Source organism: Pseudonaja textilis, chromosome 6 (genome assembly GCF_049901715.1).
Source record: "Pseudonaja textilis isolate UNSWEBS1 chromosome 6, rPseTex1.2, whole genome shotgun sequence".
Taxonomy (NCBI): domain Eukaryota; kingdom Metazoa; phylum Chordata; class Lepidosauria; order Squamata; family Elapidae; genus Pseudonaja; species Pseudonaja textilis.
Genome location: NC_141995.1, coordinates 44,865,052 through 44,885,655, shown reverse-complemented (window position 1 = coordinate 44,885,655; position 20,604 = coordinate 44,865,052). Strand labels below are relative to the sequence as shown.

Here is a 20,604-nt window from a genome sequence, read left to right as displayed (position 1 = left end):
ATGCACACACATGCAAACTAAAACACCAAGTTTTATTATATTCCTTATTCATACTGTAATTTTCTCCAATCTCTCATAAATTTTATACCATATACAAGCAAGGTAGACAATAATCCAACCCTCCTATCCTTTCATAAGAGCCTAAAGATATGCTTCTGTCACTTGGTTTGGGGCCCTAATGAAAGAACAGCACAACGGAGGTGATTGATCAAGTAACAACAGATCCCACCTCCCCCCACTTCACCTCTGCCTGCATGTGTCCTTAGATTTTAATGTTTGGGTGTGTTTTTTTATTTAGAACTTGGTAAAAATTCCTTGGATGAAATCTTGGGAAACTCTGAAAAATACAGTCATAAAAGCCCAGTCCAGCACAATACCACTGAAAAAGAAAAACAAGAAATCCAACAAGAAACCAGCATGGCTGCACAAAGATCTCTCTGATAAACTGAAAGACAAAAAGGACAAGTACAAAAAAATGGAAAGAAGGACACATAACTAAGGCAGAATATCAGCAGATAGCCAGAATCTGCAAAGATGAAGTTGGGAAAGCAAAGACTCAGAATGAGCAAAGGCTTGCAACAAAAAGTCAAGGATAATAAAAAAAAAAGTTTCTTTCAACATATAAATAACAAGGGGGAAAAAATCAACGAAACAGTTGGTCCACTAAAGAGAGAAGATGGCAAGGAATTAACAGGCAGCAGAGAGAAAGCAGAGTGGCTTAACTCATTCTTTTCATTGGTCTTCATGCAAAAATAAACTATAGCCCAGCCTACCAAAAACATAACTATAAAAGACAGGCCAGAAATAAAAGTTAACATATGTAAAAAAAAAAAAAATAGTAAGAGAACACCTATCTGATCTTGATAAATACAAATCACCAGGACCTGATAGATTATATCCCAGAGTTCTAAAGAAGTTGGCACATGTCATCTCAAAACTTCTGTACCATATCTTTCAAAAATCCTAGAGCACCAGGGAACTAACAAAGGACTGGACAGATCTGATGTGGTTTCCATCTTCAAAACAATAACAACAACCCAGATCCAGGAAACTGCAGACTAATCAGCCAAATACCAATGTCCAGGAAGATATTGGAAAAGATAATAAAAAATAGATCTGTGAATATCTAGAAATGAGTAAAGTAATAACTAGAAGTCAGCATGCGTTTGTTAAAAACAAATCATACCAAACCAATCTTATTTCATTCTTTGACATAGTGAGTAAATTAGTAGACCAGTGACATACTGTGGATATAATATATGTGGCATTCGATAAGGTAGACCACAAACTACTTCTTAGTAAGCTAGAAAAAAGTGGGATAGACACCATCAGATGGATTTGTAACTGGCTGACAAACTCTACTCAATGAGTAGTCCTTAATGGTACTACATCTAAGCAGTGGGATACCACAAGGTTCAGCCTTAAGCTCAATACTCTTCAGTATCTTCATAAATGACTTAGATGAGGGAATAGAAGGGGAATTTACCAAATTTGTGGATGATATTAAGCTGGCAGGAATAACAAAGTGAAATTTAGTGAAGAGAAAAGTAGTTTTACACCTAGGCAAGAAAAACCAAAAGTGCACATATAGATTGGAAGAAACCAGGCGTAAGAGCAGTAACTGTGAAAGGGATCTTGGAATCAGTGGACAACCAATTAAATATGAGGCAACAGTGTGCAGCAGCAGCCAAAAAAAGCCAATGCAATCCTACATTGGGTTAACAGAGGATTCAATCAAGATCATACCACTCTATAAAGCCTTAGTAAAACCACACTTAGAATATTGCATCTGTTTTGTATTGAGAGTTTTGCAGCGATAATTCAGCGCCAGAAAAATAAACACAGATGGCTGATACTTCATTTAACATCTTTATAAACATAAGTAGATTTTACAAACCAGTTATAGATTTCTCCAACATGGAGCAAACTCAGACAAACATGTTGCAAGTTCAGAGCAGAGCTCCAGTCTTCAGCAAGCAAGCAAGTTAGTTTCATCTTCAATAGACAGACTCAGAGCTCAACATAACTTCAGAGATGCAGAGCTCAACATAGAGCCACGTCTAGGCTACTTTTGGTTTCAGTTTCCAGCCTAGGCTACTTCTAGTTTCAGTTTCCAAAACAGTCCTCATTGGCTGACTTAGTTGCTATGCCTATTCATTGGCTGACCTAGTTACCAAGCTTTATTCCAGTTCATGAATATACTCTGACATTTTGGTCACCACACTATAAAAAAGATGATGAGACTCTAGAAAAAGTGCAGAGAAAAGCAACCAAGATGATTAGGGGACTTGAGGGTTAAATATATGATGAAAGGTTACAGGAACTGGGTATGGCTAGTCTAGTGAAGGGAAGGACCAGGAGAGACATGATAGCAGTATTCCAATGTTTGAGGGGATGTCACAGAGAGGAAGGAGTCAAGCTATTTTCCAAAGCACCTGAAAGTTAGACAAGGAATAATGGATGGAAACTGATCAAGGAGAGATTTAACCTAGAAATAAGGAGAATATTTCTGACTGTGAGAACAATCAACCAATGGAACAGCTTGTTTCTAGAAGTTTAGGAGCTTCAGCACTGGAAGCTTTCAAGAAGAGACTGGACTGCCATTTGTCAGAAATGGTGTAGGGCAGGGTGTTGGACTAGATGACCTATAAGGTTCTTTCCAACTCTGTTATTCTGTTATTAGATACATTTTTATGACTGTACACTGCCCAGAGTTACTTTGTGGTTAGATGGGTGTCCACTAAATTTTATAAACAAATACTTAAATAAACCCACCATATTTCTACAAATTCTGAACTCCAGGAGGCAGAATTAAGTCAGGAATCTAAAATCCTCCCTTGAAATTTTGCAGGTGTCATCTGTGATACACAGAAGTATTGGATAACCTGTGTCCTTGACTCTGCTGCTGAATTTGAGCTGCCAGCTCCTGTCAGCATGGCTGGAGAGTCACAGGTTGCTTAAACTGGGGGTGCCAAGTGATTGCCCTCAAAGAGTTTAGCACTGGGTGTCAGAAAAAGGATGGAAGAAATTCCACTCCCTTTGGATTTGATACTCTCCAATGCATGTCAGCCTTTCTCAAGAGGCATCCCAAGAAGTACTTCTAATGAATTTTTTTAAAAAGGTGTGTGTGGTGGTGGTGGGGGTTCCCCATAATTTAGAAAATGAGATGACCTCTGGACATTTCCATAAATAGTGTTTGTGCCTGTTTGGAATACGTTCTGGATGTGTTTTGTCTCTAAATGTTGCTTCTGATATGTGATGTGAAACCACAGCAAAATAGTTCTTTTCCCTGAAATTCTTTAGATATGCAAATTTAGGATCTCCATTTTCCAATTCTTTTTTTTTTAAACAAATTTTATTCAGTTTTTCACATTAAAAACAAAAATCTCTTTTTAGTGGACAACATATGTAATGATTATTATTGTAACTTCTTAAAAATAACGGTTTATTGGGAACCAAGATGAGGGTATAAAAGTATATTTTAATCATTTTCCAATTCTTTGAAGCACAACTGCTCTTGACTCCTGTCAATAGTGGGATTCAAATAATTTAACAAATGATTCTCTGCCCTAATGACCAGCTGGGTAGGCATGGCTGGGTGGTCATGTGACTGGGTGGGTGTGGCCAACTTAACTTCACTCATATTGAGGGGTGCTTTGCCTCTCATGGCCTCTCATGATCATGGGGATGCTGCAATGGTCGTGTGAAAAACAGTCATGTCACTTTTTTCAGTGCCATTGTAACTTTGAATGATCACTGAATGAACTGTGGTAAGTCAAGGATTACCTGTACAAAAATACAAAAAGCTTCTTTGCTTGCAAAAAGCTTCCCTAAATACCAATCATTAGATTAGAAATACCTGCAAATTGGAGTTACAAATCAGGCAGGGTGCCAAAGCACCTTGAAGAATTAAAATAGTTAAAATGCAACGATAACTATCAGCAGCCAACTCTTGCTCATAAAGTGAAACTCTTTAGCAGAGAGGTCATTTAAGCTCTCTAGAAAGAGCACACGCAAGAGGAGCAATCCTTAGATCCATTTGCACCACTTAAAGATACCAGCTGGTCTCATTCACCTCACAAGATATCCTAAAGAAATCATCCAGATTCAAGGAAAGATCACAGGCTCCCCCAGAAAGGCAGTAAAAAAAAATCAGTGCCAAGCTTGCATTCTGCCTCTTGGAAGTACACCCCAAAAGGACAGTGCCAGAAATCACTAAAGCAGTGAAGGAAGAACCCCTCCCCAGATAGGAAAAAAAAAACATGAGGCAGGAAAAAAATTCAAACAAAATACAAATAATTAAATCACAACAGTTTAAATCCTTTTAAAACTAAAACACAAGCCTTGTCCGGCTCATTGCCAAGCTCATACCCCAGGCAAGCTCAAGTGTAAACACTTGAGATAAGCCTAACTACAAAGAAAACAGAATGTAGCAAAAGAGCAAAGTAGCTGTTGCTTATTAAACCAATTACCAGAACAAATAGAGATAGGAGCTAGCCAGATTTGCCAACCCTGCTTTTTTTCAGGAACAGAGATTAACCTTTTTTCTTCCAAACGAAGTTGAATAGGGAAAATTATCCCATCAATGAACACAGGATTAAACCTCACCAAGCACAGAATTAAACTTCACCAAAACCAGTTTTAGACCAAAACTCAGAAAAGGTATGTAAACACACATTTGAATGTCAATCTTTCTAGCTAGCCAAGAAGCCTTGCTGAATGTCACTCATCTTGATTCCTTGTTATTAAAAGCTTCTTTCCAGCAGCTCTGCTTCGTTATTCAATTATTTCTTCAAAGTGCTGATCCTTGGGTCCTAGCTGGAAGAACTACAACAGGGGACTATCTCCTCCCAACAGCAGTGTAAAACGCTTAAAACAACCCTTCCCCTTTAAGAAAGTCAAGCCCCAGAAAAGTACCAGCAAAGAAAACAACAAGTCCAGAGCTCAGGTGACAATAAGTCTGGATGTACTGCCAAGAAGAACAGCTAAAGAGCTGTTATAAGGGTTAACCAGAGGCAGTTTCTGTAAGCAGGGCAATAAAGTTTAGGCTAGAAACAATACCAGAATGTTTCCTTCCTGTCTTCTTAACAGAATTAGCCCTGTAAAGTGGAAAAAAAACAAATGGACATTTCTTGCAACAACTGGTTCTCCCAACTGCTTAGAAAATTAACAACCGTTCTCACGAATTAGTGTGAATGGGTCAAATCCCACCACTATTTCTGGTCTCTTTCTCTCCCTAGCCAGCAAGAACATTTTTCTAGCAATTGGAAGTTAGCAGGAACAAAATCACAGAAGGTTAGAAGATGGCATTAGCAGTATTAAGTACAGGTAATCCCCAAGTTACAACAGTTCAGTTAGTGACTGTTCAAAGTAATGATATAACCCTCCCCAAGTACTTATGACACAGTCCCGAAATTGCAAATGTTGCAGCAGGAATAGGAACACTTAGGAATGACCACAGAGGTTCTGCAACATTTGCAGAACCTTTTTCCTGTCAGTGTATAAGGATTAATGAACTGGGATAGGCATAGCAACAAGTCAGCCAATGGGGGCTGTTTGGTGACTGAGATACAAGATTTGTTGTGTGAGCCATGTGAGACAGTTTGGAGCCTTGGTGTGGCTTAGCTTAACTGTTCTTTGTATAAAAGAGTTCATTTTGTCTTTGCTTGAGAGTTCTAGTGCTTGTTTTTGTATTTGCTGCTTCTTCTCTCTACCACATTGCAAGAGCTGCATGGGTATTGTATACATGCATCATGTTTTATATTATTGTATATAAAGTTTATATAATGAATCCTGCTGAATTATTTGTTTGTGTGCTGGCTGGATTGCTACAAACTACAACATTCCTCCCCCCGCTCCCCGGCCAGGTCTTTACAGGTACTAGGCCTGTGAATAACTTGCAAAGACTTAAGTTTCTTGGCCTGTTCGGTGTTTCAAGCCTTGCAGAGAATGGAGGTGCATTTGCAGAGAATGGAGGCCTAAAGTACCACAAGACCATGTGAGATCAGTGGTGTGAGATCTCGTTTTACTGATCTCACCTGATCTCATGGTACTTTAGGCCTCTGTCATCTGAAAATGGAGACCTGGATTAGATCTGCAGCAAAAATCTTTGCAAACAGAGGGAAGGCCTGAAGCAACGAAGCCTTTGTTTGCAATGTCTTTTGCTGTATTTGCAAAAACCCTTTGTTGCTCAGAACGGAGGCCGGGAGGAATGCGCCCATCCATCCTGGCCTCTATTCTCAGTGGCAAAGGCCTTTCCTCAAGTCCTTTGCTGCTGAGAACAGAGCTCGGGTGTGGTGTGCATGTCCCTATGGGCCTCTGTTCTCTTTGGGAAAGGCCTTTCCTCAAGACCTTTGCCAATGAGCACAGAACCTGCGAGGCCGCACGCGTCTCTCCAGGCCTCCGTTCTTATCAGCAAAGGCCTTTCCTCAAGTCCTTTGCCGATGAGAATGGAAGCCAGAGGAATGCATGTGTCCTTCCTGGGCTCCGTTCCCATTGGCAAGGGACTTGAGGAAAGGCTTTTGCTGACAACAACAGAGGCTTGGAGGGATGTGTGCAGCCATCTTCCTTATAGGCCTCGGCAAGCCTGTGCTCAAAAACTGTGGCAAAGGCTGGAGAGTAGACAGCTCCATTGATCAAGAACTACATAAGGTAAATGACTTGTTTGGGCAGGATGTGGGTGGGAAGCATGAGTTTATTTCAGTGGGTTGGGGAAAGCACTAGGCCCCTCATGGCCTTCCCCACCCTAAGATACCTCATGCACTTAACAATCTGCACATTTCATTAGCAATTCATTGTCCTAGAATTTTTAAAAATTGCCCCATCTTCTGATTGGGCTAGCCAAGTTGTATCTCTTTGTTGAGAACAACCACTAAGTAGAATGAGGCACAAACAGATTAATATCAGGTTTCCAGAAAACTAAGCTTTGTTAAACATTTTTGTTGGGACAATCATGAAGATGATGAAGGCATGCACAGTTTGAAGGCGAAGAAAGAACAAGAGTAATGTTTGAAACCAATCATAGATAGCTTACCCTGAGGTAGTTGAGAGTGAAGTTAGTCAGACCCATACGAGTGATATTTTTGGACAGCTGCTCCAAAACCTGAGAGTCTTGTGCCTGCACCAAAAAATAGATATATCATTTTGTTGAATACTTCAATAAGGGAGTGAAGCCAAGGAACATAGGCTTCACTCAGGTCCACCATTCCAGCGGGAAAATAGTTGAATCTCTTTGGTTGAGCTCCCTATAAAAGGGCGAGCTGTCAGACAGGCAAGTTGCTGGGTTGTACTGATCTACTGAATAAAGAGCTGTTTGTTGCTGATCAGTGTCCTGCCTCTTCAATCTGCCCATAATTAATACTGGCGACGAAGGTGGGATCAGAAGAGGACTAACAAAAAAAGATCAAGATCGTGATCCCAGTTGGTGCTTCGCATCTGCGAAGTCATTAGTGGCCATTATCACAGCTTTTTGAGAACCTGCATCGGCCTACCAAAGATGACCACACACACCCCACCAACTCCATTCAACCCAGCCATGGAGAACTGGGAGTCTTACATTGTCCGTTTTGAATGCTTCATGGAATCAAATGACCTCTTGGGACTCTCAGACAATAGGAAGAGTGTGCTCTTCCTTACTTACTGTGGCCCCAAAGTCTTTGAAACAGCTAAGGTCCTATCGGACCCAGTGGCCGTGCAGACTGTGGCCTGGACTCCACTCCAGAGTACGTTCTGAACACATTATGCACCCGTGCCATCTAAGATAGTTAGGTGGCATGAATTTTACAATAGGAACCAAGAGGAAGGCAAGACTATAAACCAATACATCACAGTGCTAAAAAAAGCCATGGTGTACTGTGAATTCAGAGAGCTGGATGAAGTCCTGCTAGATAGGCTCATCTGTGGCATGAAAGATATCAATCTACAAAAGTGCTTGCTAGCAAAGCCTCATCTCACACTGCAGATTGCACTAGACAAGGCCAGACCAGTAGAGTCATTGAACAGGTCGACAGCAACCATCCAAAAGATGGGCAGCCTGCCGTCTTCGCACAGAGCTGTCACCGTGCATTGAGAGAGCACAGAGCACGAAGAGTTGACTGATGAGGAAGATGATCTGCCGCCTTTGTTCCAAAAAGAAGGTCTATCCCAAGGCAGATGATAGGCAGCCAATATGTGCCAGCTGTGGAGGCAATCACCCTAGAGCAACATGTAAGTTCAAGTATGCCATCTGCCAAAGATGTGCCTGGAAGGGGCATCTGGCAAGGGTCTCCCGTGCCAATCAGCCACACAGCAGCCTGTCCCCCAAATGGGACCATGGAAGACACAGCTCTGGAGACCCAGGCGAAGAGAAGATTGTGCCACAGAACCAAAAGACACCTACCAGACGACCATTGGGCAGGCAAGCGCACCATGTGCTAAGAAAATTCATTTCACGGTCCTCATTGAGGGTTCCCCATGTGACATGGAGGTCAACACAGGGTCGTCCATGTCCATCATATCCTGAGCAACCATCAGAAAGGCGGTTCCAAGGATTACAAAGAAACATCTAAAGTTTCAACGTGTGCAGATAAAAGATTATAAAGGGAACTACATCCCTGTCATAGGGAGCGGAACCTTCCAAGTCAAATTTAAAAAATTTGTCGGGCTGCTAAAGCTGACCGGGATGGACGGCACCTTGCCAAGCCTGCTCAGCTTGGACTGGTTTGCATCCCTGGGCCTGGGGGTGACTGGCATCCACACCATCCAAGATGACAGCACCGACAAGCTGGTCAAGGAGTTTGTAGATATTTTCAGCAGGAATTTGGGCAGGTATATGGGGGCACCCATCTCCTTCAGCCCAAAATTGACAGCCAATTAGACAACTAATTGCCCAGGGGGGGTTGGAGCCAGTAGACCATGCCAAATAGGAAACCCCTATAGTCATGCCGATAAAACCTGACAGCTCAGTCCATAACTGAACAGACTACAAATGTATGATCAACAAGGCTCTACAGCAGAGCGCCTATCCCATGCCAGTTGTACAGCATTTATTGCATTTTTTAGGAAAGAGAAAAACCTTCGTCGCCAGTATTAAGTATGGGCAGATTGAAGAGGCAGGACACTGATCAGCAGCAAACAGCTCTTTATTCAGTAGATCAATACAACCTAGCAACTTGCCTGTCTGACAGCTTGCCCTTTTATAGGGAGCTGTCAGACGGCTTAACCAATGAGATTCAACTATTTTCCCACTGGAATGGGAGACCTGAGTGAAGCCTATGTTCCCTGATTTCACTCCCTTATTAGAGTATTCAACACCACTCCCTTCTGGGATAGAGCATTGCCCAATCAGCAACTAGCTCAACTGACATAGTCATGGAGGTAGGCGGGGCGACGGTGGGCTCACTCTGACCTGCATAACTCAGTTGGAGCAGTGGCAGTGGCCTGGTCAGTCAGGTCTGCTGCTGCTCCTGAGTCAGCCAATGGAAACATCTCAAACTTACTCTGGTGCGTGGCTGATTCCTTTGGAACTGGTTCTCTGAGAGCCCTTCACTGGATTCCCAGTTCCTCAGTTGCGTGTACCTGTTGACTATTCTGGTTTGATTCTACTGTATTCAGCCTTAAAAGGGTTGTCTACTGTGGGGCCACCAGGTAATTTTACCCCCAAAATTAAGGAAACCAGTGCTACAGGCCCATATACTCATGTACCCATATATATGCTCTATCTATCCCAGAGGGGAGGAGTGCTGAATACTCTAATAAGGGAGTGAAGTCAAGGAACATAGGCTTCACTCAGGTCCCCCATTCCGGTCGGAAAATAGTTGAATCTCATTGGTGGAGCTGTCTGAAAGTTCCCTATAAAAGGGCAAGCTGTCAGACAGGCAAGTTACTGGGTTGTATGATCTACTGAATAAAGAGCTGTTTGTTGCTGATCAGTGTCCTGCCTCTTCAATCTGCCCATACTTAATACATTTTATGTTTCAGTGAGAGACATGCAGTACACAGATTACAGTTGATCAAACTCTTAGATTTATACTAAAAACAATGATACCAAGGTATCATAGAAGAGTCAAGACAGTGGCTTTGATCATAGTTGCTATCTTGAGGGGTTTTTAAATAATCTGTCTGAAGCAGTTAAGCTGTCTAATCTTTAGAAGAGCCATGTTCTCACTATATGTTACCACAACACTAAAAGAGCAAGGATACTGAAGTGATCCATTTTTGACGTCTTCCTGAAGAAAATATTACTTAGAGCCATAACCTAATATAAAGTTAAAAGATGAAGGTTAAGTAAAGGCCAGATTTTAACTTGATCTAATTTAGTTCACAGCTTAGGACATTCACAAGCTAATGAATTCACATTGTTCTCCTGAGGTGCTTTCCCTTTGTCTTCAGGGTTTCTTAGACAATGCCCTAGCACAACAATTAAAAGACTCGATTTAGTCTGGGGGTTTTAATGGCTTCAATTTTGATCTAGCATGAGTTCTAGTTTCACTTTAGGCACATACCCCACTGGATGACCTTGGATCAGTCCCTCTTTCTCAGCCCTAGGAAGAAAACACTTCTGAAAATGCTGGCAAGAAAATTTCAGAGATGTATCCAGGCAGTCACTAGAAATCAAAATTGATTTGATAGGACCAATAAATATATTTTTAGAAATGCAAACAATTCAAAGAAATGGAAAGAAATGTATTATATGTTAGGCTTATAAATTACCAAGGAAAATATGACAAAAATATCTCTTTAATTTATGGCTAACAAACCAGTTTGTGCAACTAACAGAAAACCAGTTTGTGTGACTGATAGGAAAAGAAATTCCTAGAGAAGCAGGAACCATGACTTTAGCAAAACAGTAATAATGCAACTTGTACTAATGCTGATAAAACTGAGTTGCACTTGGGGCTCAGAAATGAATTTACTTCATATCCAACTATTCCTGGCAATTGTTGATGTACCTTTTAATTATTTATATTGATTGAAATATTGTGTTGCTCCCAAAGGAGGGTCAAGACACTACAAAAATAAAGAACCACAGACCAATTTCATTACTAAATAATGACTATAAACTCTTTGCTACTATTCTAGCAGAAAGACTAAATATTTTACATGAAGACCAAGTAGGCTTTTTGCTGAAAAGACAGCTAAGAGATAATGTGAGGACTGTCTTAAATGTTATTGAATATTTACAATTCAATTATGAGAAACAGGCTGCTTTAATTTTTTAAGATGCAGAGAAGGCCTTTGACAACCTGAATTGGGGCTTCATGTTTAAGGTGCTGGAAGAAATGGACTTTGGAGTGAATTTTATTCAAGGAATTAAAGCAATTTCTTAGTTACAAAATGCAAAAATCGTCATAAATGGTGACTTAACAAATTCGTGTAAAATCAAAAGGATACAAGGCAAGGATCCCCTTTGTCCTCACTGCTGTTTATTTTGGTTTTGGAAGTCTTAAATAGAGCTTTAGACAGGGTGATAAGATAAGAGGTACAGTGTAACAGATAATCAGAGTTGGAAGAGGCCTTGTAAGTGATCTAGTCCAACTCCCTACCTAAGCAGGAGACCCTAAACTATATCTGACAAATGGTAGTCCAATCTCTTCTTGAAACTCTCAAGTGATGAAGCTCACACAATTTCCGAAGGCAAGCTCTTCCATTGGTTGATTGTTCTCACTGTCAGAAAGTTTCTCCTTATTTCCAGGTTAAATTTCTCCTTGTTCAGTTTCCATCCATTATTCCTTGTCTGACCTACAGGTGTTTGAGAAAATAGCTTGACCCCTTCCTCTCTATGGCAGCCCCTCAAATATTGGAACACTGCTATCATGTCTGCCCTGGTCCTTCTCTTCACTAGAGTAGCCTTGCCCAGTTCCTGTAACTATTCTTTATATGTTTTAGTCTCCAGTCCCCTGAGGATTTATAGAGTGGTATTAGTACCTCACTTGATCTTGATTGTATTCCTCTATTAATGCAATTTAAGGATTGCTGTTGTAGAGCGAAGGAATAGACGAGGCTTAGACCAGAGCATACAACTAACAGACTTTATTCAGGGAATAAAGGGTTGTCGCGTCTGCTAGCTAACAAGGCAGACTGCAAGCGAACAACGGCTGGCTCTGCTCGACAGCCGGGCTTTTATAGCCGACTGTCAAACGGAGCCAACCAATGGGAGCCGCTGATGCTCCCGCTCAAACAGCGGACCTGGTTGGGAACTCCAACCAGTCCTAAAGACATAACACTCCTCCCCCCTAGCTGGGCACATGTATAGTCTTTGAGGTATGAGGGTGGACTTCGCTGGCGACCGGAACGTCGTAGCTCAGGGAGACTGCTGGTGGGCAACGAGTCCATGGAGCCAGACCCCGAGGTCGCCGGGGTGTCATCTAGGCTTGGCGCTGGATCCTGGTAATGCGAAGTCTCCCCTCGTTCGGGCTGGCTCGGCAGAACGGCTCGGTCTGGATGGTTGGTGTCTCTGCCGGGTGGATGTGATGGAGATTCGGGTCAGCAGTCCGGGTCCGTTCTCAGCTCACTCTGTTCGAATGGGGATGTCCGGTCCCTCAGGAAACTCCCTTCTGGAACCTGGGCGAGGACTTGAGGGCTGGTTGGTGGATTCGGCTCACCTCTGGTCAGGTCGTTCCGCCGCCTGCGTAGTTGGTCCAGGTGCCTCCGCCACACGCGACCGTCCTCTAATTGGACCCGGTAGGATCTCGGACCGGTGATAGCCACGATCTGTCCTGGCACCCATAATGGATCCCCTGCGTAGTTCCTTGCAAAAACTGGGTCCTGCAAGGCAAAGTCTCGTACCTGGCTGTCCGACCCCAAGGGGGTATCCGGGCAGTAATGAGGGTGCAGCCTGTCAAGAGTAGTCCTTAAACGTCTCCCCATTAAGAGTTCAGCCGGGGATTTGTTAGTGCTTGTACATGGAGTTGTATGCTGGCTAAGGAGAAAGCGGGACAACTTGGAATGCCAGTTTTCCTGACCGAATCTGGCTAGTGCCTCCTTTGCCGACCTGACCGCTCTCTCCGCCATCCCATTACTGGCGGGGTGAAAGGGGGCCATGAGGACGTGTCTGATGCCCAGATTCGTGACATACATGCTAAATTCACAGGACGTGAACTGCGGCCCGTTGTCGGAGACTATCGTGTCTGGAAGCCCATGAGTTACAAAAAGTCGGGTCAGGGCTTTAACAACTGCCTGTGTGGTGGTCGTGGGAAGCAAAGCAACGTCTATCCATTTAGAGTACGAATCCACGACCACCAAGAAAGTTTTGCCATGCACAGGCCCGGCCAAGTCGATGTGTAACCGTGACCATGGGGCATTGGCGCTTTCCCATTTAGTGGGTGAGGCTGCTGGTGGGGCCGCCCTAGATTCTTGACAGGGTTTACAAGAGCTTACCCACTCTGCGATCTGATCGTCCATCCCCGGCCACCATACGTAACTGCGAGCCAATGCCTTCATTCGCACAATACCCGGATGGCCCTCGTGCAGCACCTTCAATATGGGTACGCGAAGGGCGGTTGGGATAACGACTCTGGTACCCCACAGCAGGCATCCCTGGAGTTTTGATAATTCCTGTTGACGCGTTTTAAACGGGACAAAATCAACTGAACACTTTGTATCCGGCCACCCCCTTCCCACCCAGTCCAGAACCTGGGCGATTATTTTATCTTTCTTGGAGTGTGCTGCGATGTCATCTGCAGTCACAGGTAGCTTAAGTTCATTGACTTCGAAGATTGTGTGCACCGGAGCTGGGTCCTCAACCGGGGTCGGCAAAGGGCAGCGGCTGAGAGCATCAGCGTGGCTTAAAGTCTTACCGGGGCGATAGACCAGCTTGAACGAATAGGCCGCCAGGAACAATGTCCATCTAGTCATCCTGGGGGACAGCACTTGTGGAGTTTGTCTGTCCCCTGATAAGAGCCCCAAAAGTGGCTTGTGATCGGTAATGAGTTCGAAATGGTGGCCAAAAAGGAATTCGTGGAATTTTTTGACTGCTGCTACTGCAGCCAGAGCCTCTTTATCAATCTGGCTGTAGTTTCTTTCAGTCATGGAAAGGGTCCTGGAGAAAAAAGCAATTGGCGCCTCGGTGCCATTGGGGAGTCTGTGACTTAGGACAGCTCCTATCCCGAAGGGGGATGCGTCAGCGGCCAAGACCAAGGGAAGGCGTTGGTTGAACTGAATTAAAACGGCGTCAGAAGTGAGCAGAGATTTGATCGCCTTAAAGGCATGGGATTCTTTGGGGCCCCAGTGCCACGGAGTGTCTTTATCTAATAACCTGTGTAAAGGTTCAGCGATTGAAGCTTTGTATGGTAAGAATGAAGCGTAGAAATTTAATAAACCCAGGAAGGCTTGTAGTTCCGTTTTATTGGTAGGTGTGGGTGCCTCGTGGATGGCTTTTACTTTTGACTCCACCGGGTGGATGCCTGAGGCGTCTAGTCTATATCCTAAAAAGTCCACTTGTCTAGTGGCGATGGTGCACTTCTCCCGTTTGAGTTTGAGCCCATGCTGTCTAAACTTCTCCAATACTGCCCTAACCCTCTGGAGGAGCTGGGGCCTGTCCGTAGCTGAGACCAAAATATCGTCAAAGTATGGGACTACTCCTGGAAGACCTTGGAGAATTCTCTCCATTAGTGACTGAAAAATTCCTGGGGCTACGCTAACGCCGAATTGGAGGCGTTTACACCTGAATGCCCCTCTATGGGTTACTATGGTTTGTAAGTCTGCTGTGTGGCTGTCGACAGGGAACTGCTGATATGCCTGTGACATGTCTAGCTTGGCAAAAATGGTGCCGGGTTCGAAAGTGTGCAACAGGTGCTGGATGACAGGAACGGGGTATGCGCTAACCTGGAGATAACGGTTAAGGGTCGTCTTGTAATCAGCACAAATTCTCAAACTACCGTCCTTTTTGAGTGGGGTGACTATGGGGGTCTCCCACTTGGCGAAATCTGTGGGTTCAATTACCCCTTGTTTGAGAAGTTTGTCCAATTCCGCGTCTAATTTGGGGCGGATAGCGAAAGGCACTCTACGGAATTTCAGGCGGACAGGAACTGCCTGGGGGTCTACGGAGAAAGAGATGGGTGTGCCATTGTAGCAACCCAGCTCGCTACTGAAAACATCAGAATAGTCAGAGAACAATGTGTCTACATCAGAAGTTGAGACAGCATGAATTCCTGTTATGCTAAGGCCAAGAGAGGGGAACCAATCTAACCCCAAAAGACTAGGGAGGGTACCATGAACCACCACTAAAGGCAAATGGCCTTTGAAGGTTTTGAATTTAACAAGGAACTTGCCTTTCCCGAGGACAGGGATGTTCTTGCCTTGATAGTCTCTCAGGGTGAGGTGGCACTTTTGCAGCTGCTTCCTGGTCAGTCTGGGTTGAATCTTTTTCAGCGTATCCCAGGAGATGATTGAGAGCACTGAGCCGGTGTCCACCTCCATGGTGCAAGGTTTACCTTCTAGGGAAAGAGAGAGTTTAATTTTATTTGGAGTTTGGGAAGTGTGGTTGGCGTGATAACACGTGTAACAGTCTTCTACTTGCCTTTGGAGGCTAGGATATGAAGGAAACTCCTGGGGAGGAGTGCGTGCTGCCTGGCAGACTCTTGCAAGGTGACCTTTCTTGTGGCAGTTTAGGCAACTGGTGTTTCTAAACCTGCAAGATGCCCGGGAATGGGAACCCCCGCAGGTTAGACACAAAGGGATCTGTTGTGGGCCACTGCTGCTTCTCTGCCTCGCTCCTACCTGTGGCTGTTTCAGTTGCTTGAGGCGGTGGACGTCTGAAATTTCAGAGGGGTCGGCTTCGCTCATTACCTCCTCTGAGTGGACGGTGGACATACCAGGCTTTGGTGCGGTGCCCTGAATCTCAGCTGCTGACTGGATGGATAGTTCAGCAGCTAGGGCTTCATCCATCGCTTGGGGAAGATTTAGATCTTTCCTGGCCAGCAGACGACGTTGGAGCCTCTGATCTCTTACCCCGCAGACGAGTTGGTCGAGAAGCATGTCGTCTAAGTAATTCTTGAATTCGCATTGAAGAGCGGCTGTTCTCAGGGCGGCCATGTACTGGTTGATGGATTCTCCCTCGGCTTGCTTCCTCATTCTGAACGCGTAGCGCCTTGCGATCTGGGAAGGTTTAGGGGAGTAGTGGTTCGAGAGCGTTTCTTGTAGTTCACTCCATGGGACGTTCTTGATATCATGTGGTGCAAAAAGTGCCGTGGCAGTGTCGAAAACTGCAGCCCCGCAGTAGCTAAGGAAGTACAATTTCTTCCTATGCTCCGCAGCGTCGGCTAACCCAATGGCATCAATGTAATGGCTAAAACGGTTTTTATAGGAGTCCCACGTCTCCTCGTTGGGTCTGAATGGTTGAAACGCCGGATTGGCGTTCATCTTGGGCCCCTCGGTGTCGTCGGTAGACCGGGCTATCTCTCAGGTTGGTCGTGGCCCTGGGGCTTCGCTATTGGGCGTGCTGGCGGTTGTGGCTACAATGCCCTTGACTCGCTCCGTGACTCGGCCCTTGCAAGAGCAGCCTGCGTTGTGCTCTCTGCGCTCGTTTTCGGCGGCAGCTAACAGCGCCTTAACTGACTTCAGCTCAGTGATAACAGTTTTGTATTACGCGCTCTCTGGGGAGCGTTGGCGACTGTGGCTACAGTGCCGTGCCGCTAGAGTAACTAATTCAAACGACAGCGGTTTGAATTTCGTGCCCTCTCGGGGCGTGGGCGGCTGAGCTTTCAGCGCCGTGACTTCAGCTCTTTCGCAGCAGACGAGCTTGAGCTTTCAGTGCGAAGCGGCTGCGGTTCAGCTCCGAGGCTTCGCTGGCGTGACTTTCAGCTTTTTTGAATTTGAGTGCTTCTGGCTAGCCTGCGCTCACATCCCATCCTCGTCGCCAGTGTTGTAGAGCGAAGGAATAGACGAGGCTTAGACCAGAGCATACAACTAACAGACTTTATTCAGGGAATAAAGGGTTGTCGCGTGTGCTAGCTAGCAAGGCAGACTGCAAGCGAACAACGGCTGGCTCTGCTCGACAGCCGGCTTTTATAGCCGACTGTCAAATGGAGCCAACCAATGGGAGCCGCTGATGCTCCCGCTCAAACAGCGGACCTGGTTGGGAACTCCAACCAGTCCTAAAGACATAACAATTGCATTAGCTTTTTTGGCGGCTGCTGCACACTGCTGGCTCATATTTAGCTGGTTGTCCACTAAGACTCCAAGATCCTCATACAGTTACTGCTATTAAGCTTGGTTTCACCCAGTCTATAGTATATGTGTACTTTTGGTTTTCCTTTCTCTACATTGAATTTCATTTTGTTAGATACAGCCCAATGTTCGAGTCTGTCAACATCCATCTGGATCTTGAGCCTATCTTCTTGGGTATTAGCTATTCCTGCCAGCTTAGTATCATCTGCAAATTTGGTAAGTTCCCCTTCTATTCCTTCATCTATGTCATTAACATAGATATTAAAGAGTACTGGGCCTAAGATGGAACCTTGTGGCACCCCACTGCTTACTTCCCTCCATGAAGACTTAGACCCATACTCATTGAGTACAGTTTGTCAGCCAGTTGCGAATCCATCTGGTGGTGATGCTATCTATCCCACTTTTTTCTAGCTTGCCAAGAAGTAGGTTGTGGTTTACTTTGTCGAATGCCTCGCTAAAATCTAAGCATATTATGTCCACAGTATTTTGCTGGTCTACTAATTTAGTCATTGTGTTGAAGAATTAAATGAGATTGGTTTGGCATGATCTGTTTTTAACAAACCCATGCTGAACTACTTATTGCTTTACTTGTTTCTAGATGTTGGCAGATGTGTTTTTTAATTATCTTTTTCAGTATCTTCTCAGGTATTGATGTTAGGCTGATTGGTCTATAGTTTCCAGGGCCTCCCCACTGCTTTTTTTGAAGACTGGAACCACATTGGCTCTTTTCCAATCCTCTAGTAGTTCCCCGGTGCTCCAGGATTTTTGAAAGATGTGGTGTAGTGGTTCTGAGATGACCTTTGCCAGCTCCTTTAAAACTCTGGGATGTAATCTGTCAGGTCCCGGTGATTTGTGTTCATCAATATCAGACAGGTGTTCTTGTTGGGTATATGGATACACCAACCAGGTTTGGGTTGAATAAATATGTAAACCTAGGATTAAGTGTCTTGTAGCTTTAAGCACAAGAAACTGCAATGTCATTGTGGGTGCGGTTGCAGGCAGTAATAAAGGTAGGAAGGAAAACGTAATAGACGCTGCTTCTGGATGCACCTGGTTCTGTTCCTGGTCTGCTGCCTGCTGGAACGTCTATCTGCTTGCTTTTGGAGGCTACTGTGCCAGATACCATTTCAACTGAACACAAAGACTGTTTGCTTGGTGAGCTGAGGATTCAGCGTTGTCTTTGAGAGAAAGGTATCGGGAGGAGAAGATTTACAAGCAGATAAAGACATTGTATTTACTGTTAAATGGACTTGATAACTGGATGGATATACTGGATAATGATATATGGACTGAATGACACTTCTTAATCTCTGTATGAATTAAATAACTATTTTAAAACCACAAACAGTGTTTTTGTCTCCAGTGTGTGTATACTCTTGGGCCCACTCTCTCTCTCATTTGCCTGCCTGGCTTGACTGCTGCTGCATACTCTGCTTGGGGGTTTATCCCCAAACACTAACATTGGTTATGGGCCCAGCAGAGTGCACAGTCTAACTAACCAGGATATAGCAGTGAGAGCTGGTGTGAGTTGCACATTACTGTAAATACAAACTGTTTGTTAAATAGTTATTTTTCACAAGAGCAATGGCACAAGTAAATTTGCCAAGTCTGTCCATGATATCCAGACTAGATGGAACAAACTATGTTTCATGGTCAATGAAATGTAGTTTACTTCTACGAAGAGAAGGTTTATGGGACATAATAACAAACCCACCAGATGTATCTAACTTAAATCCCAATGATGAAGAGGATTATAAACTGATACAAGATTATGAACGAAAGAATGAACAGGCTTTGTGCATCATAGGTCTCACTCTGTCTGACCAGCAACTCATTCATATCCGTGGAATGGAAAATGCTGCAGACTGCTGGGATAATCTCAAAAGGATTTATGTTCGAGACAGTGTAGGAGCTCATATCAATCTTACACGGAAGCTGTTTAGAACACATCTTGAGAGGAATGGAGACATGTTAACTCATTTAAACTGTATGAAAAGCATTTTTCAAGAATTACAAGAAAAAGAGCTTATATTTAATGAGTTGCAACAAGTATACATCATACTGTCTTCTTTGGATCGAAGCTATGATGATTTTGTGACTGCTTTAGAGGTATTGCCAAAAGACAGTTTATCAGTAACTGAGATTACCGGCAGGCTATTAGAAGAAGCCAGAAGAAGGTTTGAACGTGACCAGCTGAGAGAAGATAAACCTAATAAAGAAGAGAAATTATCTTCAAGGCTGGAAAGAAACCAGCTGTGTAAAGTAAAGCACCCGGAAGAAGAGAATTTATCTTCGACGGCATACACAATTAAAAAGTGTTTTAATTGTGGAGGCAGAGGACATTTGGCAAGATTCTGCAGAAAAGGAAAAAGCCAGAATGCAAAGAAGCCAAAGAAATCCTTTGAACTGGCCATGTTTGGCAATTGTGATATGAAGAATGATTTATGGGTGGTGGACAGTGGTGCATCCCACTGCATCACGAGAGATAAGACAAAGTTTATAAAAATGTCTACAAGCTCTCAACATATATCACTTGCCAATGGTTGGCACCTCAAGGCCAAGGGTGAAGGTATTGCTTATTGTCCATGTTTGAACCAGAATATAAACATGTTGTATGTACCACAGTTAAAGATGAACTTACTTTCTGTAAGAGTATTAGATAAACTAGGATATGTAGTTACATTTAAGAATAATAAGTGCATACTGGAAAGAGATAACAAAAAGGTAACTGCAGCTTTAAATGGAGCATTATATGTCTTACATGATAGTAAGAAAGGGGAGGCACAGACTGTATTTAATAATACCAAGCCTCATGATGAATGTATCCATTTATTGCATAGACGTTTGGGGCATGTAAATTTTAAAATGCTAAAACGTACAGTAGAGTTATCTGAAGGAATAAGGTTAAAGCCCTGTGATAAGTATTTGCGTTGTAATGTCTGTTGTGAAGATAAGAGTAAAATAATGCCTGCAAATAGACTAAATGGTTTCAAAACTAAAGAACCTTTAGAAGTAGTATTTGCAGACATTATAGGTCCAAAGAAACCCAGTATGGGGGGTGCTCGATATATACTGAGCATTATGGACCATTACTCTAGATATGGGTTTTGCTACTTAATGAAAAGCAAAACTGAAACATATCAACATTTCTTCAATTGGCTAAGGTTTGCTGAAAGAAAAACCAAACGGCAAATTATAACCCTGGTGACAGATAATGGCATGGAATTTGTTAATAGCAAATTCCAGAATAGGTTAAAGGCAGCTGGAATAGCTCATAAGACATCTGCACCATACAGACCACAACACAATGCATTTGTTGAAAGGCGAGGCCAAACATTGCAGGCAATGACCTGTACTATGTTAACTGATTCTGGGTTACCTGATTCTTTGTGGGGGGAGGCCACAATGTGTGCTAATAATTTATTAAATAACGTTGTTAACTCAACCACTGGTGAAATA

General features: G+C 43.6%; 1 protein-coding gene and 1 pseudogene across 2 annotated transcripts in view; one reads left to right on the top strand and one right to left on the bottom strand.

Annotated features, from left to right (window-relative positions):
* LDB2 (LIM domain binding 2) overlaps window positions 1-20,604 on the bottom strand; it is a 128,791-nt gene that overhangs the window by 23,024 nt on the left and 85,163 nt on the right. For both annotated transcript variants that reach the window (XM_026699739.2, XM_026699740.2), the window contains exon 5: window positions 7,034-7,117. In XM_026699739.2, the coding sequence (XP_026555524.1) occupies window positions 7,034-7,117 (84 nt within the window). The remainder of the gene's footprint in view (window positions 1-7,033; window positions 7,118-20,604) is intronic.
* Window positions 7,496-16,675, top strand: LOC148125468 (uncharacterized; annotated as a pseudogene).